The sequence below is a fragment of the Camelina sativa genome, chromosome 7 (genome assembly GCF_030686135.1).
Source record: "Camelina sativa cultivar CO46 ecotype springtype chromosome 7, ASM3068613v1".
Taxonomy (NCBI): Eukaryota; Viridiplantae; Streptophyta; class Magnoliopsida; order Brassicales; family Brassicaceae; genus Camelina; species Camelina sativa.
This window is the reverse complement of record NC_141886.1, coordinates 16,833,566-16,859,195: the sequence shown is the minus strand read 5'-3', so window position 1 is coordinate 16,859,195 and position 25,630 is coordinate 16,833,566. Positions and strand designations below refer to the sequence as shown.

Sequence of the window (25,630 nt, the reverse complement as noted above, 5' to 3'; positions counted from 1 at the left end):
GGATCATCCACTTTGCAGAGTGTGAAGATTGGTTTACAAGAAGTAGTCATGCCTGGGAAAAGTTGGAGCCTCGGTAATGGGTGTGAAATACATTTTTGGACTGATAATTGGCTGTCTAAGGAACCTTTAATGAACAGAGTCATAATGGATCTTCCTCATGATTATGAGGAGGTATGGGTAAAGGATCTATGGTGTGACGGAGTGGGTTGGAAACTAGATAATATACTGCCTTACGTGCCGCTGTCTATACGCTTGGAACTTGCAGTTGTAGTAGTGGATAATGTGACTGGGAATTTGGATAGGCTTTCGTGGAGTGGAACAGAGGATGGACGCTTTACGGTTAAGTCAACATACTCGTTGTTAACAGCAACAAGTGATACGAGCCAAAATAGGGGTGAGTCGATAGCTGGTCTAAAGGACCTCTCTAACTAACTCAGATAGGATGGAGTTGAATGATGGATCGAAGTTCGCCACACAAAGTTGCGGAATGACTTTGTGATAAGAACTCAAATCAATATCTAAGTGAATCACACACAAAGATAAAGATTCCACTTGTTTTCTGAAGAAATCACACAGTAGAAAAGACAAGTAAAATAAAAACCTAAGCTTTAAAAGTGAGAAAACCCTCTCTTTATTTTTCCAAAAAAATATGTATATTTACAATGAAGGGAAACATAAGCTTATATAGGCTCAATTTACAAATCAATTACATAAATACAAAATAAATCAAATTAATTACATAAATCAATCAAGAATAAATTTGAGAGATTTTATCAATCATCATTGATATATGGAGATTGGTTCTTTGTATCTAGACAATTTCTTGATATAGTAATGAATTGATTGTCTTCTAGTAATTTCTTTATAATTTGATTTTGATTTGCCTTGAACCAATTCTTGATGAGTCATGGATATTTCTAGGATTGCATCAACAAGGGTCTCCAAACAGAAAATGGCAAGCTTTTTTGATCGGGTGTGGAGTGTGATTGCTCTGGAACAGGTTTGTGCTTTTATTTGGTTGGTGACACACCAAGTTATCATGACAAATGTGGAAGATACCGAAGACATCTTGGGGACTTGAGTGTGTGTCAGTTATGTAAGGGAGGGGGGGGGGGGTGAAACTATTCTTCATGCTCTACGTAATTGTCCATCCATTGTAGGTATTTAGAACCGAATTGTGCTTGCAAGGAGGAGACAATTATTTTTTAGCAGTACAGTGCTGGAATGGTTATATGAGAACTTGGAAGGGGGGGGGGGGGAATGTGAATGTGGGGACAGAGTGCTTATGGCCAACCATGTTTGCTATGGGGATTTGGTGGGCATGGAAATGGCGTTGTACATATGTGTTTGGAGCAGTTGGAAAATGCAGAGACCAAGTTAAATTTGCGAGAGATGTTGCTGCTGAAGTTTGGAAGGCTCACCAGATGGTACGAGGTGACCCGGTCGGACAAAGTAAAGTAGTAAAAATGATTGGTTGGAAGCCGCCTGGGGAGGGTTGGATGCATCTGAATACAGATGGAGCTTCGCAAGGGAACCCGGGGTTGCCTACAGCTGGGGGTGTGTTAAGAGACGAGAGTGGACATTGGCGTGTGGGATTTATTGTGAATATTGGAGTATGCTCGGCCAATTTAGCAGAGCTATGGGGTGTCTATTACGGGCTTTTGATTGCATGGAGGAAGAAGATTACCCGGTTGGAGTTGGAGGTGGATTCAGAGTTGGTAGTTGGGTTCTTGAAGACAGAGATTGATGACGCTCACCCTTTGTCTTTCCTGGTAAGCTTATGCCATGACTTTTTATCGAGGGAATAGATAGTCCGTATCTCGCATGTGTGTAGAGAGGCGAACAATCTTGCAGACGGTTTAACTCGCTATGCTTTTACTTTATCTAAAGGTTTTCAATTTTTCGAGTTGTGTCCGCCAAGTTTAGAGTCTTTTGTAAACGATGATGGTCGAGGGACTATTGGTTCATTCGTACTTGTGTTGTTGTCTTTCATTTAATAAATTACAGGAGATAAAACCCTTGTCCATTACCAGAAAAAAAAAAAAAACATTTTCATTATTAGTAAATGACACTAACAGTTTAGCAAAAAAAAAAAAAAAAAATCAATTTTATTCTGCAAGATTTTTATGTTCAGTATTTAACCACCCTAAAAACTATACCTTAAATCTGAACTAATTACCCCAAACAAATAAATAAAAATTCTACACCCTTGTAAATAATACTTCAAAATATAAATCCAAATATGAATTTGATCACAATTTTTTTGTCACACCCTTAAATCCATTTTAGTGTATATACTAGGATCGGACCCGCACTACAGCGCGAGGGAATATGTACGATTCTTAACAAAATGAAATATGTTACATTTCATAACTATAGTACGGTCGATTATAGTGAATCATATATTTGTGTAATGAATTTAGATAATATAGTATAAAAAATTGAGTATAATAAATGGTAATATAATGAGTTTTGATATAATAAAAAGAAATAAAATAATTTTTTTTATTTTAAACTATTTAAACATATAATATGTTTTTGGTATTTTTGAGATTTTTAGAATTTCAAATTTAAAAGTCTGATCTTTAAATGTGGCATGAAATAATTCAACACGATGTGGAAAACATATATTTGAAAGATTGCAATCTTCACAACTATTTGTAAAAAAGTATCAATAGTGCTTTTCCAAGATATCATATTCAAATGATAACGTAGAGGCTCTAATCTGTTCACTTTTATCACTTTTATCACTTTTATCCCTTTTTGTTTCATAGCTTGAAGTCTCATATTCTCCCCACCTATGAATATCTAACAGGTCATATTAAAATATAAAGAGAATTTTTTTATGTTGAAAATTTGTATGAAAAGAAAGTTTAGAGTATGAAAACATGTAATAAATATATATGTTTATATGGTTTTTACAATACTATTGTCAATGTTTTTATATACTCCAACAACAAAAACCCCTTAATAATAACTCAAAGAAAAAAAAACAAATATTAAAGACTCAAATTTGGTATGTTTTTTTTAATCAATTTATGTGGATTTTTTTCCGAAGGAAATATGGAAATATCTCATATCTAACTAATATTTTTGAAAAATGAATCTTGAAAATATTTTTTTATATACCTTACTAGATTAAATAAGTTTACATATATACAATTATGATTTTTTTTCCTTACATCTATAGTAATCCGAATTATTACTATAGTTTAGTTAAAGAAATACGTGAATATCCAATCAATATATTTTTTTTTAAAATAGTTCCGAGATTATTTATTTCTATTTTGCTAAATTAAATAAGTTTACATACATAAATTTCAATTTTTTTGGCTTCCATATATTACTATCGTTTTAGTTAAAAAATGAAAAATAGTTAGGTTCCCCCTAAGGGTGAACCTTTGTATTCACCCCCTTCCCTCTCAACCAATCATAATGTTCTATCTAATATTTTATTTAAAAATAAATCAAAAATAAATTAAAAAGCAAAACTAATTAAGGAAACAAATTTTGTATACTTTTATTTAAAGAAAGTTAAATATTGTCTTAGTTTAGATTTTACAATTAAGCGAGGTTATATATTGGTTTGGGTTTATAAATGAGAATTAGGGTTTAGATTTTATAATTGAAATTTAAAACGAAATTATATGTCGGTTTGAGTTTACAAATGAGGTGATTAGGGTTTAGATTTTACAATTAGAACAAAATTGTCGGTTTGAGTTTACAGATGAGATGATTAGGGTTTAGATTTTATAATTTGAACGAAATTATATGTCGGTTTGGGTTTACAAATGAGATGATTAGAATACAGATTTTACAATTAAAACGAAATTATATATCGGTGTGAATTTATAAAAGAGCGGTTTAAGTTTCGAACTTTATAATAATGTATACAGATTGTCTTTAAAAAATTAGATTCAGTTACGATATAGTTTTATTAGATTTACGATTTCAAAATCAATTACGTAATTAACAATTTACAATTAGGTTCAGTTTGGTAATTCGAAAATTCTGTTAAAGATTGATATCTTTGTAACTGAATGATATTTTTATAACTGGTTTATCGTAGTAATTATGCCGAAATTAAAGCCCTATTGACAACGGTTTAGGTGAAACTAATTAGATGCCATTATTAATAAATTAATCCTAAATTAATTTTTAAAACATGTAAGTGGTTATATCCAAACCCATTTTCTTGCCCAATTAGTAAGTCGAATCTTCAATTTCGGGTATTTTTGTTTGAATGATCCGAGCCAGAAATACATTTGCACTTCTCTATAAAGATATTTTACAATTTTCTAAACAAGCCAAATTAATATTCAAATTCACTTTTTTTATTTTCAGATTTTTTTTTAATGCAGTATAAAAAATTTTAAAAACCAGTAAACCTATTTTTTTTTTTTTCCCGTGTCTAAAAAACAAACGTGACAAATTAATAAAATACATTTTTATAACACACATAATCACTAATTTACTGCTATCCAAATCATTTGTAATCAATCAGTCACAAAGAGAGACACATCATCATCATGTGTTCATTAGAGAAACATGGTCGGCTTTTCATACTAAAACTCACCGGCGACGGCGAACACCGTCTCAACCCAACCTTACTCGACTCCATCCGCTCCACCATCAACAAGATCCGTTCAGATCAATCATCTTCACAGTCAGTACTCATCACAACGTCAGATGGTAAGTTCTTCTCCAACGGCTACGATCTCGCTTTAGCCGAAACAAACCCATCTCTCTCTGTTCTGATGGACGCAAAACTCAGATCCTTAGTCGCCGATCTCATCTCTATCCCTATGCCAACCATCGCCGCCGTCACAGGTCACGCCTCCGCCGCGGGATGTATCTTAGCGATGAGTCATGACTATGTGTTGATGCGTCGTGACAGAGGCTTTTTGTATATGAGTGAGTTGGATATTGAGTTGAAAGTTCCGGCCTGGTTTATGGCTGTGATTAGGGCTAAGATTGGCTCTCCGGCGGCGAGGAGGGATGTTATGTTGACGGCGGCGAAAGTGACGGCGGAGAAGGGTGTAGAGATGGGGATTGTTGATTCGGCGTATGGTAATGCGGCGGAGACGGTTGAGGCCGCCGTTAGGTTAGGTGAGGAGATTGTTATGAGACGTGGTGGTGGACACGTGTATGGTAAGATGAGAGAGACTCTTTTAAGAGAGGTTCTTGTCCATACGATTGGTTTTGATGAGACCGGTTCGAGTGGGGTGCAAAACACTGGATCTAAACTCTAAGATAGGAAAGTCTACGGGTGTGTTGTACTTTGGTTTGGTACGAGATTGAATTTTTCAACTTGTTGTAATAATGTGAACTTAAAAAACATAGTAACATGAAATTTGCTAGTATTGATTAATTCAAAAATCAGAAATATATAACATGGAGTTGTATATTTCATCATTTTACATTGCACACTAATTTCATACATTATTCAAACAAGAATACAAATCAGAAAATTCACCTTATTTTTTTTACATGAAACTCGAATTCCGAAAACTTCACTACACTCCAATATTACACAAAAACGAGAGGGTACTTAGGGAGACGACTGAGTAGAAACTGGAACATATCTTGGAGGACGTTTGCATGGTCGTCGAGGTTTTTTCGACCACGATGCATAAGAAGCTCCGCATGACTTTGATGATCGAGTCCACACGATGGGTTTTCCCCTTGCTGGCAACATCAAGTTCAAAATCTCTGTTAGCCTATGCTATGTTTAAGTTACATAATCATGATGAGCGCCTATTTGGTATAGGTGCACAAATCGAATTAGTGAGCAGACGTTTTAATAGTATTCTATCTTTGGACACGGAATGATAATATAATTTTAAAGATACTTACTAATTAGTTTGCGGCTTGTAGCCTCCACGACTCCACTTTGAGAGGAAAAAACAAGAATCACAATGAGAAGAGATAACATAAAAGAAACTATATATGATGTTTTCGAACTCATTTTTGTTTTCGTCCCGGTATGTTGTGATCATCTAAAGTGTTTCATTGCCGATATTTATAGAGCAAGGCCAATTTAACTATGTTATTATCTTGCTGCTATCATCTTTCATGGTCCTAGTTTCTTATATACACACGTTATTGACAAGATACATTTTTAATTATTTAACTTACTACAAGTTTGAATTGCTTGGTAAATTTACAGATACGTACGACCTATGAACTAAAAGCCAACATACGAGTATACGACCTCTTTGCCATTACATATTACTCGAAAATAACAATCATGACTAATTTATTGACTACTAATTAAATTTAATTAACACATAATTTTGAATGCTTGACTTAGATTTGTTACTTTCTTCCTTTTACTTTGACTATTTCATTTCTTTATTCTATTTAAATGTATTCACGAATAATCTTTCGTTTCTATTTTCTTAACCTTACATCATCTTTATCTGCTATTTTTCTATTGCACAGAATAATCTTTCATACAAAAATTATTTAACTACTATCTACAACCGACTTCCAACACAAATAATTACTATACGCAGTTCCATGTATAGTGTATGATTATACAACACAGGATACACATAACACATTGCAACACATAAATTACGACCAGTGGTTTTATTAACCACAATGGACAGTCCTACTTACCATAATACATAAAATCACGACATATATTGTTTTTGTTTAACATGCATAGTATGGTACGTCTACAAAAGAAACATTCAAATTTCTCACTACCATTTCCGACAAAATGGTGGTCGACAAAATACCAACTATTTTCCGACAAAAAAACTGTTGCAGTTAGTCGAAAAACTCGATGTACAATGGGAATTCGTTAAAAATTAAATTTTCTCTTTTTGGATATTTATTGTTATTAGATAATATGGTCAGAAATTCAAAAAAAAAAAACTCTGACAAATTTCTGATGAGTATTTAACTATTTTTGTTTTAATTTCAAAAAAAAATTCTTTGGAAAGTGGAAATGTGTGAAAAATTTGCATTCATAGATTGCAAAAGATTACATTCTCTAAAGTCAAATCCTAGACGTTATGTGAAAACCACAACTAAACCACTGTATCTAAAACCACAACTAATCCTAGACGTTTAGAAGGATGTCTCCAGAATACTTTGCAAATAAAGGGTGTTGGTGCCTAGGTGACAAGGTTTGGCTGGAAGGGAGACCAAAAGTTCATGGTCTTATGTTTGAGAGAAGGATTGTTGAGATAGAAGCCAACGCCCCATATCAGAATATTAGAAAATATGTTTTTAATATATGTCATCCAACTCTAACTACCGTAGAATCTTTTGGAAAAGAGCCTAAAAATAAATTTGTGCGATTTGACCACTTAAACTAATTTAACGGATAATATCATACTAATGGGAAGTTGCTTGAAGAGAGCTCAATAGAATTTTTAAATTTTAGAGTGTTGATACATTTGTTTGTATTAATGATTTATTATACAAAATTGAGGCTCTATGTCAAATTTGCCTCTTATGACGCCACATCTTTGTACTTTGCCATATTTCAGACTGTACAGGTACCAGATTGACTTTTGCAATATTTTACGTTATTATTAGCTAGCAACAGAAGTTCATGTTCTTTTAAAAGAAAAGATGTGAGATTAATAAAGTTATATCCTTATATGGTTTAGACATTACACACTGATTTAGACATACAGATGAGAAAGGAAATTTGAAAACCATACACTTTATTTTGTCTCGCATAACCCCGAAATTCCAAAACTAAACGTGAAACTGTCTTATGGTCTTATGGAGAGTTGTAGGAAGCAGGGGCAGATCTTGGAGGACGTTTACAGGGTCGGCGATACTTCTTCCACGATGCATGAGAAGCTCCACATGACTTTGATGCTGGAGTCCACACGATGGTCCTTCCATTTGCTACAACATCAAAAGAAGTTTATATTATAATCCTCAGTGTACGGAATAATTTTTTTTTGTTTGACTACCATATTTAGCTTATGCCACCCGATGATTGTGATTTTTTCAAATCTCTAAAGATTAGTACTTACCAAGTATGCGGCTTGTAGCCTCGACGACTCTAACTTGAGAAGAAATAGTGAAAATCAAAATTAGAAGAGATAAGAGAAGAACAAAAATATGTGATGGTTTTTTTGAACCCATTCTTTTGCCACACGCTTTGATTTTATCATACATCATGATCATCTCTATTGACCAATATATAGAGTAAGGCCAATTCAATAATTTTTTTATTGTTGTTTACATCATTTTCGAAACTAATATATTTTACTTTTGAATGACATATGTAACGCGGTTTCAAACGTTCTGTTTTGGACGACAAGTAACAACATACGATTTCTTGCTATTATTAAGACTGATAAATGTGTACATATTTTCGATGCTTGACTTGACTTTAGTATCTTGATATTAGTCTTATATGATTGATATCTTATTATATAAACCTTAGTTTTCAAAGTTAGTAACTCACCAGATCGTGACACGTGTTAGTTATAACGATCAGAAATCAAAATTAAAAACTTACCAGATTGTGATACGTGTCAAATTTAACGATTAAATATCAAAGTTAGTAACTCATCAGAACATGACACGTGCCAATTTTAACGATAAGAAATTACAGTTTTCAAGTTTGGTAAAACAGAGCATAAGATAATTGTAATCTTATTATATTAAAAAAAACAACTAAGATAAATATACTATGTACCATCCATATCAAAGTTTCAATGTAGACAAAAAAAAATCAAAGTTTCACTGTTACAGAGATTCTCAACCACTACATGGTAAAATAAATATATTATGTGTCATCCATATTTGGTCGTATAATTATACAATATACATTATAAAATATAACCTAACATATGAAATTTTATGTCTTTGTTTACACAAAAAAAAAAAAAAAAAAACTTTATATCTCTATGGTTAGCCAATTTCAGACACTGAATACTGCAACAAGATTTGTGAAGGCAAATGCGAAAAAACGGAGATCATGAAGAACCGATTGGCAGTCTTAAGAAAAAGCATAAATTGAAGTCTAATCTTTTTATTATATTAAAAATCTTATTATGTAAAGTTGGATTTTCAAATTAGTCATTAACATGATCATGACATGTATCAAGTATACTGATAAGATGTTGACACATGTCAAAAATTGTTATTTTCAAAACAGCTAATTAAGAAAATAACATTAACTCTAAATAAAATTTACATGTTTATATCTAAAAAAATTCTAAATCAAAAAGAAAAATTAACAAAATTAATCTATTTTCCATTGTACGCTACTTATATTATACGTGTTTTCTCAATAGGATTTTGACATGTATAAACAAAAAAGTAATTCACTAAGCATATATATTATTATTAATAAATCAATAGTAAATAACAAATTTAAAAAGAATAACATAAGTTATGTTAAAATAATTATTGTTTTTGAAACATAATAGGACATCTAATTAAGAAAATAACATTATATCTACATAACATTACATGTTTATATCGAAAGCTTTGATCTTTGATTTTTTTTTTCTGATATAGTTTTGCCGATCTATTGCGTGGGTCTTTGATTCGTGCGGATTTTTCAATAGAAGCTATCAGATGCAATGAAATGAAATCGAAGTATATAATCTCCGCTAATTTAATCGATGATGGAGGTTCCAAAAGTGATTCTACAATTAGTAGCATTATAAGTTTGGAAGATAAGTCGGTGGTTGATGTTTCTGGTCAAAATTTAGAGTTTTCTTTTCTGAATAATGTTGATGATTCCGGTACTGAAATAAGAGCTGCTTGATCGAGTAATTGAGAAGCGGTTTCAAATTTGGGAAGTTAGAACGGTATGCCATTTTAAAATTGGTTTCAGACCAGATTTATGTGGTTTTCTATCAGATTAGGTTCGTAAACCGTTTAAACCAGGTATATGGAGAAATATATGAGAACTTTTGATTAGGGTAAAAATAAGTTGAGAATTTATGATCCGAGAATATTTGAGATCATAGCTTTAAGTTGTTTTGGTACAATTGGATATTTCTAAAGAGTAAATAGGTCGTTGATCCTTAACGTGATTATGACATATGTCATGTTTTGGATTGTATATAAAGTTTCTATTTTGTAGATCTGAATTACCTAAGACATATATACCATCATGATTATAATTTTCAAATTTTTATTTTTATTATATTATATTAACTTTCTTTAAGTTTCTCATGGGTTAGTCATAAAATCATTGTAACCGAGTATATAATTTTCACCACTTGTTTATCTAATACCTTTGGAGTAAAAAAAACTTCATGGTTAAAGAAATTATGTCACAAAACAATTTTAGTAATTATAAGAACTATAATTATGCCAAAATAAAAGTAAAGCAACATAAAATTTGTTTAATTTGTTTAGAAGACATTTTATAGGTGGTGATAAAAAGCATACTTTAACAATAAAATAATTTTGGGTATAAGAATATATAATGGTAAAACATAGAGTAAAATTGTATGTGGTTACTTATTAGATGTTGCTTTGATGAATTTGTTGCATGTAAAAATATTTTGTGAATAAGTTGTGAAACGTTTTTGAAATTTGACAATAATAATATTTGTAATGATGAGTATATTTGGCAAAAATTTTAGTGTGATATAATTTAGCTTTAGATTATTATAATAATTGTTATAATATATTAAAAATATATAAATATAAATAAATCTATGAAGGTAAATACAAATATTCTCTAACTTAAATTATTTATATATTTACTTTAAGAAATAAATTTTTTTATATAATTTTAAAAAATTATTTAAGATTTAGAATATATTTTCTTCAACAATTTTTAAACCCGCACATCGTGCGAATCCTTATCTAGTATCATAAGATATATCAGCATTACTAGTTTCTTTTTCTAAATCTTACATCTCACACCCTAACTGCTTTTGATTTTCTCCTATCGCAAATGATAAAATCTTCATAAGACTTATTTTTTTTTATTTTTTTTTTGTCGCATAAACGAATTATCTAACTACCAAGAATTACAAGAAAACCTCATAAACTCCTACGATATTTCCCATGAAATTTTTGGTTTACGCCCAACACATATTTACAAACGGTTTCCTTTATGATTCCACAACATTCTTCCACATTAACACTTCAGTCACCGAGTCACTGTAGACATTTTGGCGACAGTACACAAAATATTGCAAAATTTTCAACATATACTTAAAAAGTTAAGACTAATAGACTCCCTCGAAGATCAGATTCAAAAAAACCGATGTAGAAACATTAAAGCCTTAATTAACCACAATATCAAAAAGAAACGAGAACTATTTTAGTAAGGATCCAAAATATTTTGTTTGTTTTGGTTTTAGTCAAACACATGATAGTTTGTTGTTTTGTTTGCATCAATTTAAAGAAGCGCATGTTTTTTTAGATGTGACAGCAAAATACATGGGAGGGTGTATAAAAAGTAGTCAATGCACTGGTTAAGGACTGAAATGTCATATTATATTAAACCAAACAAGAAATGTCAAATTAGAAAATAATATAAGAAATATTGCAAATCTCAAAAGGTTAATATAACTGTCAAATTCAAAGAGTTTTTTGGCTATTGAATCAAATAAACATTTTTTTTACTAGAGATGGTTTAGATGAAATTATTGTTTCATAAAAGATACATATTTGTATTTTCTTGCACTTTTTTTTTGGTAATATTTACCAATAACTATCTATAGTTAAGAATTAGAAGAAAAGAACAATTCATACTTGATTATATAATAAAGGCTAAAACGTATATTAAGTTTCTTAACATGCATGTAAAACCTTAAACATATTACTGCGGAAGGCGTACGTAGTATGATGATAACGGATAATAACATTAGTAATCCATCATCGACTCATCTTTTTTATTTTTTTGGTAAAAGGTTAAATTTATACCAAATTTTCTGATTTTCTCTGTTTACAACTTATTTAAGGGAAATAAACTAGAAAGGGAAATTAATACAACTGAAATATGAGCCAAGAAACGAGCTAGGGAGAGATAGAAGCTGATCCCTTAAGGACCGATCCAGGGTGGCTTGAACTGAAGCTGCTGGTGTTGATGTGTTGGTGAAGATCCTTGCATTCCGCTCCCGTCAAATGACGTAATAAGCTGCCTGCAAGATCAGTTTGACGAGAGTTGCTTCCTGGGATTGAGAATTAGATCGTGCTTGGAGGATCCAGGGAGAAATAGACGAGAGATCCTGCGGAGGAGATGGCCAGACTCTAGAAGCGAAAGCATCCCAGACAGAGGTGGAGAAGGTGCACTCGAAGAAGAGATGAGATTGAGATTCAATACCAGAAGAACAGAGGACGCAGCCTGCAGGTACCGTGAGGCCCCAGCTTCGCATTCTGTCCTTTGTAGGCAGTCTCCCAAGCATAGCAAGCCAAGTTATGAAAGAATAGCGTGGCACTGCTTCCTTGAACCAGACAATTTTGTACCAAGGCACCGTGGGAGAGTGAGGGCGAAGCTGCTCCCAAGTTTCCTTTGAGGAGAATAAACCTGCGTAAACTCCCGAAGACCGACGCCAGAGAAAAGTATCCTCTCCATTTGAATCCGCAGGTGGGGAGATGGTAGTGAGCAGCTCCATAAAAGATCGTTGCTGTTCAGATCGTGCTGCAGGCATCCGCCATTCCCCTTCCCTTACCGCGTCAGAGATATGAGCATGTTTCCTGATTCTTAGTTGTCTTGGTCCATTAGCTCCAAGAAAATCGATCAAAGGAGATAGTGCACACCAGTTGTCATACCAAAAGGAGATTGTTCTACCATTACCAATTTCACAGTATAGAAAATCCTTGAGGAGGGGTTTCAGCTTTATCAGACCACGAACTGATCTGGAGAGTCGTTGAGAGTCTTCTATAGCCCAGTAACTCTTTCGATGGAAAACATTCCCTCGTAACCAAGCAACCCACAGGGAGCCTGCGTTGGCAAACAAGTTCCAAATTAACTTCAGCTGAAAAACAATCTGGAAGTCCTCTAATCTCCTAATGCCGAGGCCACCTTCTTCCTTAGGCCTACACACATCTTTCCAAGCCACTCTCGCCCCAACTGCTGTTCCCACTTTGTTTTTCCATAGAAAAGCGCGCAGAGAGAGTCCACCTTTTCATAGAAACCCTTCGGGAGATTGAAGACAGAAATCCAGAAATTGACCATGCCATATATGACGGAGGAGATGAGCCTGATTTTTCCTGCAAAGGATAATAACTTAACTGTCCAAGAGTGAAGCTTCAATTTGATTCTCTCTAGAAAAGGCTGAAGCGTAGCAAGCGAAATCCGAGCAGGGTTAAGCGGCAAGCCTAGATATCTCGTTGGAAAAGAGCCTACTTTGATTCCTGAGAGAGCATTGAGGTCACCCACTTCAGCATCCGAGTATCCCCCAAAGAAAATTTCAGACTTAGCTGGATTCATGTCCAAACCACTGAACAATTTGAACTGGCTCATAACCTCTGCAACTCCCGTGAGAGAGCAGCTTGATCCATTTGTGAAAACAAGGAGATCATCTGCAAATAAAAGATGGGTTACCTGCGGAGAAGAGCACAGAGGGTGCAGTTGTATTTTCTCAGTTGCAACAGCCGATTCTAGAAGCTTGGAGAGGACCTCCATCACCATTATGAAGAGGTAGGGAGAGATTGGGTCTCCTTGTCTGATACCTTTCTTCCCAGGAAAGAAACCAGCCAATTCTCCATTGATCGAGATAGAGAAACGAGGAGAGGAGATACATTCCTTGATCCACGTACAGAAAAGGGGGGGAAACCCCTGTGCTTCCAACACTTTCAGTACAAAATCCCAACAAACCGTATCAAATGCCTTGTGAATGTCTACTTTGATCATACAGCTCCTTGGGCACGAGGCTTTTTGATAGTCCCTTATCAGATCCGAGGCTAGGAGCACATTGTCTCCGAGGCTTCTTCCTTTCAAGAAAGCAGCCTGGTTTGGACTGATACACTCGAGCAGAATCGGCTTTAATCTGTTGGCAATAATCTTAGAAATGAGTTTATAAATCAGATTGCAGCAACTTATCGGCCGAAAGTCCCCTAGCTTGCTTGATTGAGGCACCTTGGGTATGAGGGCTAAGATGGTAGTGTTAAAATCCTTTAGAAGACGCCCATTCCTGAAAAATTCCTGAACTGCTTCCACTACCTCATTACCAACGACATCCCAGGAAGCTCTGAAGAATTCCACAGAGAACCCATCTGGACCTGGACTTTTGTTCAGCGGCATTGCTAGGAGAACCGCTTTTATTTCCTCAGGAGTGATAGGACTTAAAAGCAGCTGACTTTGTTCATCAGTGCAGCGGAAAGGTAGTAGCTCTCGCAACGTGTCAACTGTGGCGGGAGAGGTAGGCATGTCAGTTTGACCCAAGATACCTTCAAAGTAGGATGCTGCGTAAGACTTAATCTCATTAGCATTCATTATCCGTCTATCATTATGATCGCACATCAGGTGAATATGATTCCTGGCTGCCCTTTCCATCACAGATTTATGAAAAAAAGAAGTGTTCTTGTCCCCCAGGTGTAGCCAAAGAACCCTCGACTTCTGTCTGTAGAATTTCTCCTCTGCCTTAATCAGGACCTGCCAGAGAGTCCTTGCTTGATGTTCTTCAGTAGCAGTCTGCACGTCTGGCGAGGAGAGAAGGAGTCGCTGCAGTGTAGCAATCTTAGCTGCCTGTGACTTGACTCAAACACTGATACCGCTGAAATGTCGTTTGTTAAGTTTCCTCAAAACAGGTTTCAGTTTTCTTAGGGCCCGGACCAACTTGAATTGGGATGTTCCTTGAATAGACGAAGGGGACCAAGCCTGCGAAATAGACTGGTGATAATCAGGATGGTCAATCACATGTTGGAAGAACTTGAAAGGCTTGCGGATCTGCCGCCTCATCGCTGGAACTTGAAAAAAACAAGGCGCGTGATCTGATTGCTGAGGCTCCATATAATCAGCAAAAGACTCAGGGTGTTGAGAGGCCCATGCCTGATTGATGAGTGCATGGTCTATTTTCTTGGAGATGGGGTTGTGATCTTGATTATTCCACCAAGAGAAAGGAAGACCCTGAGCTTGAGCTTCGAACAACTCCGCTTCTTGCAATGCGATCATGAAGTCATCAACACCAGTGGTATCCACATCTTGAGAGAGATGATCAGAGTGATTTGAAAGACGGAGGATTTGGTTAAAATCACCCACCACCGCCCATGGGCAGCGGCTTACTGGAGTGGTATCATGAAGCCGGATCAGGTCCTCCCACAGTGGCAGACGGTCTTCCGGAAGATTGTGACCATAGACAAAAGAGACAGTAATATTTAAACTCAAAGTAGGGATATATATACCGCATGTAACCAGTTGAGCAGAGGACTGGTACACTAATACAGAGACTGAGGGGTCCCAACACACAACTATCCTCGCGGTGTTGTGATGGTCAAAATTGCCAAAAAAGTTCCAACCAACTGGAATAGCTCTTGCAACTCTGCTTGTATTATTCGACTGAATATGCGTTTCAAGGAACACTCCAAAAAGTGGTTGATGGATGGAGATCCATTCTTTTGTAAAGTCCTGACGCCTGGTACTATTCAGACCTCTTATATTCCACACAAAAAACATCGATAAAGGGGGTTAATGTGACAACATGGCCTTGCAGCCACTTCTCCTGTTAGAAACAAGGATAAACGGACCTTCTGACTCCTGCACGAGGTCTTGAGCAACCGTTGTCCCTTCGTTAGGCGGCTCAGATTCGACAGGGACTAGGTCCTCCACCGGAGCCATAACAGAGGTTGGTGCACGATAAATCTTTGAAGCCAGCCAATCCAAAATTTGATTTGCTGAGCTAAGCTCCTCATTCCTTTCCCAATGTCCCCGGGGGAATCACCAAAAGGAGGGTGATCAGGTTCAAGCCTCGGGATTGACTGCTCGGTCTCTAACCCTCCCTTGATTCTCCAAATCCTTTGAGATGGTTTACTATCAGGAGATCTTCCTTGCCGTGAGCGTCGCCTGCTACGGGGTCGACTACGGGACCTATTAGCGCGTTTACGTTGGCTAGAAGGCCTAGAAGGACAGGAGGAGATGTCGTGGCCATATGCACAGCATACTGAACATTTAGGGGGCAACCAAGGATAGGAGACGTCAACCTCCACTTCATGACCATCAGAGAAGCCCGTGATTACCTTAGAGGGGAGCTCCTTGGTGAGGTCAATGCGGACTAGGACCTTAGCAACCTCGAAGTTCTCCTTCCTTTCAGTTTCCGGGGCAAGAGCTACCGGTTTTCCAACCGCAGTAGCAATCCGACTAAGACTCTGCTTGTTGAATAGCAGATAAGGAACCCCACGTAATTCCACAGTGATAGCAGCTGAGGTTATCGGAGGGGAGTTGGGAGTAAACTCCGGGGACCAAGGAGAGACAAACATGGGGAAGCCTGCAATGTTCCAGACATTTCGTCCCAGAAGAATAGCTCTGGTTCTAGGGTTAGTGACCCGCAGTAGAAAGGCACCATAGCCAATTTTGTGAACAAAAATGCGAGGACCCGAACGAGCCCAAAGCGCATTAACGACGCCTATAACCCGACCCATGTCAGGAGGGTTCCCGTGAAATTGGGCAAAGATAAAGTCTTTAAACTCTTCCCTAGCAGCTTCTATATTCTCATCCGGGATAAGGACAAAGGGGACCCCGGAGATGTGCTGCGACGGAGACCCCACTTCTTCCAATTGAGATGATTCACCGAAGAGAGAGGTCCATCTTTTTCCGGCCTTAGGCGGAACACTGACCGAGGGAGCCATCGGGTCCGAGGCACCCAGGGAGACAACGGTCGAGTTTGGTTGAAAAGTGCCAGAGGCGGAGACCTCTACAGCGACTGAGGAAATACCGGAGACCAGAGTGACCGGGATCTCGGGAGGGGAGGGAGCGTCCTCAACCGGCTCAGGAACCAAGGAAACAGAGGCAAGGCGATCTGTATCCGGGTTTGCTGAAGGTGTCGCAAGAACCTCCGTAGAAGCTACCACATGTGGTAGAGAAGGGGTGTCTTCCGCAAGCAGAGGGCCATCAACCCTTTGGCGAGGGGAGGTCAACTGAGTTGTTGAAGAGGCAAATCGAGCGAATTGAGAGGTTCCAGGGACTAAGGGGCGAGATCCCTTCTTCTTTTTCTTCCTTGTCATCTTGAAAAACACCAACCGGCGAGAGGCCGGTGGGCGGCGGAGATTAGGGTAGAGAAAACTAATCGCCTTTTCTATCGCCTCAGGAGAGAGGAGAAATTGTATTGTTAATCGCCTTTTTTTTTTTTTGCAGGAGGCATCGTCGACTCATCTTAACCATAAGTATTAGTTCGTTTATTCACTCATAATACCTTACAAAGTGTACTTACTACACTTGAGACAAGAAACCAAATCTTAAAACCACAGACACTTTATTATTGCATAGAACTTGAAAAATCCGACACAGAGACACAAAAGCACGTAGTTAAGGAGATTTATCAGAAGCAGTAATAACACCTCCTGGAGGAAGCCTACATGGTCGGGGTCTTCTCCATTTCGAAGTGTATACTGCTGGAGAAGTTCCACATGACCTTGAAGGTGGTGTGTACACAATGGGAGTTCCCGTAAACCACCACGCTGCCATATTAAAGTTCAAACTAAAAATAAGAGAGATTGTTGTTTCACTTTGGTGGAGAAATTGATTTCAAGCTCGTTCGTTTTACAAGTTTTACTTAAAAAATTGTTTAATCTCAATAAATATCTTGCAATACACTCTTTCTCTTTTCATGTATATGTGTTTTTCAAAATCAAAGGTAAAATTAGCATATTTAAATTACATAATTAGGGCTAATGACTTGTAGTTGTATACAAATATGTAACCTCTTGAGATGTTTAATCAAAAAAAAAAAAAGCCATTATTAATCAAAGTCAAGAGGCTGCATGATATATGATTATAGAATTCATCAGATCTAATTATGTAATTGAAATATACGGTAATTTACCTATAATTACGAAAATCCTTTAAGAAAATGTGTATTTGTTGTTAAGAAACTTACAAAGTTTGCGGCCTGTAGATTCCACGACTTCAATTTGAGAGGAAAGAGTGAAAAGTATAAGAAGCAGTGGTAACACTAGTGCAGCAACACTTGGAGACTTTGAACCCATTCTCTCCTTCTTTGTGGTTTTTGTCTATGTAAGTCATGTGACATTTATAGAAGACGCTAACCACATATATTACCACTAGTGAACGCGGTTTCTACATTGCTACAAGCCTAACAGTGTTCTATCCCTACTATTGGATAAAGCCACACATGACTTCTTTGTCATTTCAAATTAGTGGAGAAGAATATTAAAGTTGAGCTGACTAATAGTGTACGTTGACTTACGCAGAAGATGTAATAACAACGACTGGTACACCTTATGTAATAACAATGAGATCGTGGGATTCTAGATGAACCGACTAATGACTTTGACTTATGTCGAAAAGAAAATAGCAAAGTCTCTCGCACTATGCCACTATCAATAATAGTTGAATTGGTCAAGATTTGTTTTTGTTTTTTCAAACTTTCCTTGCTTAATAATATCAATATACTAGATTAAAATCCGTGCTCATTCATTTTATTTAATTATAATTTTAGAATAAAATATAATTTATATTATTATTTTTAAAAGCTTTTTAGATAAAACATTATGCAATAAAATCATATGTTAAATATAATGACTTGAAAAAAATATCTATTTTGTAAGTTTTATATTGTTAATTTTGTAATGTTATGTATGAGAAATGATTATGTTTGTTGTTTATTTTTATTTTAATTTTTGAACATGCCTGGTGAAAGTTTTTTAATATGACATGTGCTTAGGTAAGATTTTATTTTCAGTTGCACAATAAAATCTCGGAAATCACGATTAAGTGTGATAAAATTGCCAAGATTTTATTCCTTTTTACGCCTAAGAATATACTTTTATGCCTAACAATATATATTTTGTAACAATACATGGAATACTAAAGATTTTATTTAGGAAATTGTATAAATTATTGGAATATTCTCTTTAAGAAGATTTTTTAGTATATTCTTAAGTGTATTCATATAGCCCATAAATTAACCAATTAATCTATAACGTTTTTTTTAACCAACCTATATTTAATGTATAACTTATTTTGTAACCAACTTATAAAAATTATATAATCTACAAAAAAAATTGTGTACTTCCGTTTTATTATACGGGATCATATTGCTTATTAGTTTTGTAACATATCCAGCTCCCGGTAGTAAAAATAGCAATAAACTTTTATTTTTTCTTTTAGTTTTCGTTATTATAATAATGAACTCCTATATTCTTTGTAACAAGGTGACTCGTCTTCTTGTAACTAGAGTTTCTTTGTCTTTGAACACACATGGATTCTAATTAATGGTCTTGAAGAAGATAAAGTATAAATGAATAAGCGACGTAGTTCCCCTCCCATGCAAGCCGTGACTTTAGTTCAATTTTCTTTTGTTTTTCTCCTTGTTAAATTATTGGCATGCCACAACAGCAGCAGGCCCAAGCTAAGTCTAATCTAATAAGGTCCATTAAAGTTGACACTCAACCCATAGCATAGAACTAAGCCCAAAGTTCCACACAAATCAGAAAATTATTCCAACGCCGGTTTGAGAGTTTGAAGAATCATCGACTACAATCCTGACATTCTTTTTTCTTTTCTTTAAATGCATAAACCTCAAAAGAAAAAGCGACGATATCAAAGTTAGTAGTAACAATTAGTAATTGACCATGGACCCATTAGTAATAAGTATTAGTTCCTTCATTGATTCGTAGTAGGTGATAACATTCATCTACGGTTGACACAATAAACCAGAAAACTAAAGACAATTAATATAACATGTACCTTCAAAATTTTAACAAAGAGAGACTCAAACTCGAAGTATTAGGGTGTGAGTATTAAGGAGATTGAGAAACGGGGATATTAGTTCCTGGAGGATGACTACGTCTGCATGGTCGGCCTGTTGTCCACTTGGAAGACTCTATTGCTGCTGCTGGAGAAGCTCCACATGAGTTTGAGGGAGGAGTCCACACGATAGGCTTCCCCCAAAACGCTGCAGTATAATTAATTAACGTTAAACTAATTTAGCGAGATGTTTCAATTTGGTTCACTTAGTTTGGGAAACCAATTTCAAGTTCGTTAGCATTTCACAAATTTCATTGACTAATACTATGTGTATTTGTTGTAAAGACATTTACCAAGTTTCCGGCCTGTAGATTCCACAACTTCAACTTGAGAGGAGAGAATGAAAAGTACAAGAAGTAGTGGTAACACTAGTGCAGCAATCTTTAGTGACGTGAAACTCATTTTCTTCTTCGTTGTGTTGTTGGTCATCGCAAGTCTTGTGATATCATATATAGAAGACGCATAATTAACCCTCATATTTTTGGTTGTTTCTATTATGTTTTCTTTCATAGCCAGCATAATTTCTATAAATGTTGACTGGTGAACGCGGTTTCTACATTAGCCACAAGATTCCTTGTTGACAAAAAGAGTGGCTAAAACTTGAATTTTAAGAGATAAGTGTTTTTGTCCCGTTGTTTTGGATGATGCCAAATACGACTTCTTTGCCATTTCATATTAGTCGAGAATAATACTAAAGTGTACGCTGGCTTTAGTGCCATTATGAATGATCTTGAATTGGTCATAATTATGCTTATTTTTTCTGTAACTTTTTTTTTTCTTCTGTAACATCGTTTGGCTTCCACATGATTGTATATATATCTAACAATGAAATGGACACAAAAGAAGACAATATTCTCTATATTAAACTTAGCTGAGTACATAGCTTATATAAGCCAAGAGAGAATCGCAGGTCATAAATACAAAAATATGTGCGATCAATCAGGAAGTAATTACATAATTGACAATCCCTAAACATGTGGGATATGATTATATACGATATCCCAATACCCTCCCTCAAACTGGAGCATGGAGATTGCATATGCCTAGTTTGCGACGGAAGATCTCAAAAGAAAGTTCACCTAGCGGTTTTGTAAAAATATCAGCCAGTTGAAAGCGGAATCAACATGAACTGGAGTAATGATACCTTGTTGAATCTTCTCTCGAACAAAATGGCAATCGTTTTCAATGTGTTTCGTTCGTTCGTGAAAGACCGGATTTGTAGCAATGTAGATGGCAGTCTTGCTATCACATAAAACTCGCATTGTTCGATCATGTTTGACGCCGAGATCAAAAAGCATTCGCTTCATCCAAAGCAATTCCTTTGTGAGAAATGCCATGGCACGATATTCGGCTTCAGCAGAAGAGAGACTCACAGTATCCTGCTTTTTAGTTTTCCATGAGATGGGTGAATCCCCAACTTGGACAAAGTAACCCGTGACTGAACAACGTGTAAGCGGACAGCTTGGATAACCCGAATCACACCATCCTGAAATCTGAAAATTATGCTTTGCTCGAATAAGAATCCCTTGGCCCGCTGTCCTTTTTAAGATAATGAACAACCCGTAAAGCAGCATGCCAGGGATCTGCGCGTGGCTGATGCATGAATTGCGATAGAACATGAACATTGAACGTCAAGTCAGGTCGAGTGGCAGCGAGATAAATCAAGCGACCTATCAATCTGCGATACCGTTCCGGGTCGATGAGAATAGGAGATTTGGAGAGAGCAAGCTTGTGGTTTTGCTCCAATGGGAAATTGTCTGGTTTGGCACCGAGTAGACCCGTGTCAAAAACAATCTCGAGTGCATACTTACCCTGACTTAGAAGCCGTAACGATTGCGTGAAACCTCGATCCCCAGAAAATACTTCAAGGTGCCCAAATCTTTCATCTTGAAACAAGAAGATAAATAATTTTTGAAAACTTGCAACGCTGCCTCTACTCGAGACTATCATATCATCCACATAAATCAGAATGTAGATTTGAACCCCACGCTTGGTGAAAGTAAACAACGAGTAATCCGAAAGAGACTGCACAAACCCGTATTGACGTAAAGAGGTTGTCAACTTTTCGAACCAACACCTTGGAGCCTGCTTGAGACCGTACAAGGATTTGCGAAGACGACAAACCTTCTTGGCGTCAGCAACATGGTAACCAGGAGGACGTTTCATGTATACTTCTTCATTCAAATTACCATGTAAGAAAGCGTTGTGCACATCCATTTGATGGACCACCCATTGATTCCTCAAGAAATAATTGAACAATCTCCATTTTTGCAACATGAGCGAAAGTCTCACCATAATCAACAGCCTCTTTTTGTTTATTACCAAGTGCGACTAACCTGGCTTTGTAGCGTTCGAACATGCCATAAGCATTATGTTTAATCTTGTAAACCCATTTTGGTCCAATTGCGTGTTTTCCCGGTGGCAAATCTTCGATTTCGGTTCCCATTGCGTTCTTCCGAACGCGTTGTTGAGTCGCTTGCTGGAAATTGCGAGGTTCAACAGCCTCTATAACTGCAGCCAAATAGGCTAGATGGGTGGTAGAGAATCGTGTATTGCCAACATAATTTTGAATAGGATAAAGATATCGCCCCATGAATGGTTGAAGGAGACGTGTTTGAGCCGAATTAATGACATAATCATTCAAAGCAGCTGGTTGAGAGCGTGGACGAGTACTACGACGCGGTAGAACCGGTGGCGGAACTGGATCAACAGGAACATGGACACGCTGGTTAGAGGTGGGGGTCGAAGAAGAAGACGACGGGGACGCGTCTACTGACGGAGAGGATGGAGCGGTGCCAACCAAACCCAACGAGCGAGAACTGAAAACAACGTCGGACGAGGAGGAAACAGAGACATCAGTAGCGGAATTAGGTTCATCAATGGTAGGCGACAACGAAATCAAGGGAGACAAAGTCTCGATAGGCTGAGAGGTCGAGCTGGAAATCGTGGGGCTTGATGAGATTGAAACTGGAGGTCCAATAACATCATCAACAATTGGGCCTGGTAGAGAAGAGGCCCACAAAGCATCACCTTCATTTTCTTGCGTGGTGTCGATGTTAGGATCCGAAGGAGAGGCAAACGAAAATTTTTCCTCGAAGAACTGAACATCCCGCGAGACAAAAAAATATCTTTGTCAATATCATACAGCCGCCATGCCTTTTTGCCATATGGATACCCAACAAAAACACACTTGCGACTTCGAGAGGCAAATTTATCACCTTTGTGCGAGAGATCATGAGCATAACAAAGACTGCCAAAGATTCGTAAATGATGATAAGGAGGAGGAGTGTTATGTAGCCGCTCATAGGGTGTTGAACCTTTCAGGACAGAACTTGGAGTGCGGTTGATCAAATATGCTGTTGTTAACACATATTCACCCCAAAAACGAATTGGCAAGTGAGCTTGAAAATGAAGTGCTCTTGCAATATTGAGTATATGAAGATGCTTGCATTCGACGCAGCCATTCTGTTGCGGCGTTCCGACACAAGACGTTTCATGGATGATGCCTTGAGAACAGAAAAAACTGTCTAGGACCAAAAATTCTGTGCCGTTATCACTTCAGATAAGTTTGACGTGTTTGTTGAACTGTCGTTCGGCCATGGAGATCAGATTTTTGAGATTTGTGGCTGTCTCTGTTTTATCAACTTGAAGATACAACCAAACACGTCGTGAATAGTCATCAACGATGGTAAGAAAATAACGGGCACCACTATGAGAAGGATTCTTATACGGCCCCCATAAATCGACATGAATCAATTCAAAAATAGATGAAGTTTTATTGCTGCTCAAAGGAAAGGAAGTTATTGTTTGCTTAGCGCGGAGACAAACATCACACGCCTTATTGGAAATTTCAGAAACAACAGAAACATTAATATTGGAAAGAGAACCAACAACCCTTGCAGAGGGATGACCTAGTCTCTTATGCCACAGCTCATACAAATCTTGTCCCGAGATAACACCATTGCGGCCAACTCCATTCTGCAAAAGGTGAAGGTGCCACAATCACGCTTCCCAACACTAATCATCATCCTCGAGGCGCAGTCCTGGATAACAAGGAATTTGTCAGCCATTTGAACAACACAACCATTTTCATCCATTAGTTGACCAACCGAAACCAGATTCGAATGAAACCCCTCAACATAAAAAACTGATTTTAACTCTAAATGGGCACCCAATATCATGGTGCCTTCCTGAACCGAAAGACGTTGACGACCATCGGCGAGAATAACCAGCACAGGTTGTTCCATGGTGCGCACATTGGTCACAAGATCAAAGCAACCAGTAAGGTGGTGAGAAGCACCAGAATCCATAATCCAAGAATGATGAGAGGACTTATCGGATAGTTTTTCAGTGCTAGTGCTTGCGCCACTATTGAGAAGTGTAACAAGAGATTGCTACTGCGTATCGTTCAGACCAGTTACCGCATCCCTATCTTTGTTGGTGATGACATGATTATCAGTTGCAAAGGACGAGGGAGAATGGGTAGAGACGGCATTGGCATAGGAGACGACACCACGACCATGACCATTGTTACCGGACATGGGAACACCACGACCCTGAGAAGCAGACGTACGAGTGCACGGACGATCTCCCCACCACTCTGGATAACCAATAAGACCATAGCAGCTATCTGATGCATGACCAGCACGATTACAATGTTTGCAGAACAAACCTTTGTCCTTATCATCACGACGAAATAGTGAGCTTGCGTGAACGCCAAAAGCACTAACCTCCTGAGGGAGTTCGGTAGCGGAGGTGCCGTTGCGGACAAGATCCTCTTCTTGACGAACGATGTTGTACACCTCCTCAAGAGGTTGAATGGGCATCCGAGAAACCAAGCTGGAACGCACAACACGAAACGAGGCATCATCGAGACTAAAGAGGAATTGATGCACTTTGTCTTCATCACGATCCTTCTCATGGAGATCGAGGAGATTACACTGACATTTTCAACACTTGCAGACACGCAGAGGACGATATGCAGCCATGCTATCCCAAATCCGAGTAAGTTTGCCAAAATAGGTTTCAATCGCAAGTCCCCGCTGCTTGCAACAAGCCAACTCCGATTTGAGTTGCTGGATCTTCGGTCCGTTCATGACAGCAAAACGCCGCTTGAGGTGATCCCACAAGTCCTTCGCAACATCATGGTGAGAGATGTTGGAACGCAAAGAGGGATCGATGGACATCTTGATCCAAGACACAAGAAGAGCTTGGATTGTCCACCAATATTCGAGGTCGGAGGATCCCTCATCTGGACGGGGAATGGTTCCATCAAGAAAACCAAACTTCTTCCTGGAGAGCAAAGCGGTCTTCATACCACAAGCCCATTCGTCATAGTTCATGCCTAACAGCAACGAATGCGAAACACGGCGCCAAGATTATCAACTGCTGTCAAGTCGTACGGAGAAATCGTTCGGCGAACCTCCGTGGTAGTTGGTGTCGTTGTCGGGATCGTCGTTGTCGGGGTCGATGTTTTCGGAGTCGTCGTGGGTGGCATCGAGTTCAAAGAGTCGTGAGACATCAGAACTTTTTTTTTTTAGATTTGTGTTTCAGGTTCTGATATCATGGACACAAAAGGAAGACAATATTCTTTATATTGAACTTAGCTGAGTACATAGCTTATATAAGCCAAGAGAGAATCGCAGGTCATAAATTCAAAGATATGTGCGATCAATCAGGAAGTAACTACATAATTGACAATCCCTAAACATGTAGGATATGATTATATACGATATTCCAATAAACAAA

General features: G+C 37.3%; 6 protein-coding genes across 6 annotated transcripts; 1 reads left to right on the top strand and 5 right to left on the bottom strand.

The window, feature by feature from the left end:
- Positions 1–4,376: 4,376 nt before the first annotated feature.
- LOC104701150 (enoyl-CoA delta isomerase 1, peroxisomal) lies at positions 4,377–5,363 on the top strand. The gene has a single exon (XM_010416790.3). The coding sequence runs from the start codon at positions 4,530–4,532 to the stop codon at positions 5,250–5,252; it is 723 nt and encodes a 240-aa protein (XP_010415092.1). The 5' UTR covers positions 4,377–4,529; the 3' UTR covers positions 5,253–5,363.
- Positions 5,364–7,576: 2,213 nt separating this feature from the next.
- LOC104701151 (precursor of secreted transmembrane peptide 7) lies at positions 7,577–8,191 on the bottom strand. Its single transcript, XM_019227645.2, has 2 exons — positions 8,007–8,191; positions 7,577–7,875 (listed from the first exon to the last, which is right to left on the bottom strand). Exons 1-2 carry the CDS (start codon positions 8,158–8,160, stop codon positions 7,745–7,747), a joined length of 285 nt encoding a protein of 94 aa, XP_019083190.2. The 5' UTR covers positions 8,161–8,191; the 3' UTR covers positions 7,577–7,744.
- A 6,468-nt stretch (positions 8,192–14,659) lies between these two features.
- LOC147941321 (uncharacterized) lies at positions 14,660–15,574 on the bottom strand. Its single transcript, XM_087458469.1, has one exon. The coding sequence runs from the start codon at positions 15,572–15,574 to the stop codon at positions 14,660–14,662; it is 915 nt and encodes a 304-aa protein (XP_087314595.1).
- Positions 15,575–17,267: 1,693 nt separating this feature from the next.
- Positions 17,268–18,206, bottom strand: LOC104774203 (secreted transmembrane peptide 6). The gene is made up of 2 exons (XM_010498859.3): positions 17,991–18,206; positions 17,268–17,571 (listed from the first exon to the last, which is right to left on the bottom strand). Exons 1-2 carry the CDS (start codon positions 18,097–18,099, stop codon positions 17,420–17,422), a joined length of 261 nt encoding a protein of 86 aa, XP_010497161.1. The 5' UTR covers positions 18,100–18,206; the 3' UTR covers positions 17,268–17,419.
- Positions 18,207–19,716: 1,510 nt separating this feature from the next.
- Positions 19,717–20,432, bottom strand: LOC104701147 (secreted transmembrane peptide 5). Its single transcript, XM_010416786.3, has 2 exons — positions 20,176–20,432; positions 19,717–20,030 (listed from the first exon to the last, which is right to left on the bottom strand). The coding sequence occupies exons 1-2, from the start codon at positions 20,399–20,401 to the stop codon at positions 19,876–19,878; spliced, it is 381 nt and encodes a 126-aa protein (XP_010415088.2). The 5' UTR covers positions 20,402–20,432; the 3' UTR covers positions 19,717–19,875.
- Positions 20,433–24,276: 3,844 nt separating this feature from the next.
- LOC147941320 (uncharacterized) lies at positions 24,277–25,224 on the bottom strand. Its single transcript, XM_087458468.1, has 2 exons — positions 24,847–25,224; positions 24,277–24,795 (listed from the first exon to the last, which is right to left on the bottom strand). Exons 1-2 carry the CDS (start codon positions 25,222–25,224, stop codon positions 24,277–24,279), a joined length of 897 nt encoding a protein of 298 aa, XP_087314594.1.
- Between the last annotated feature and the right edge of the window lie 406 nt (positions 25,225–25,630).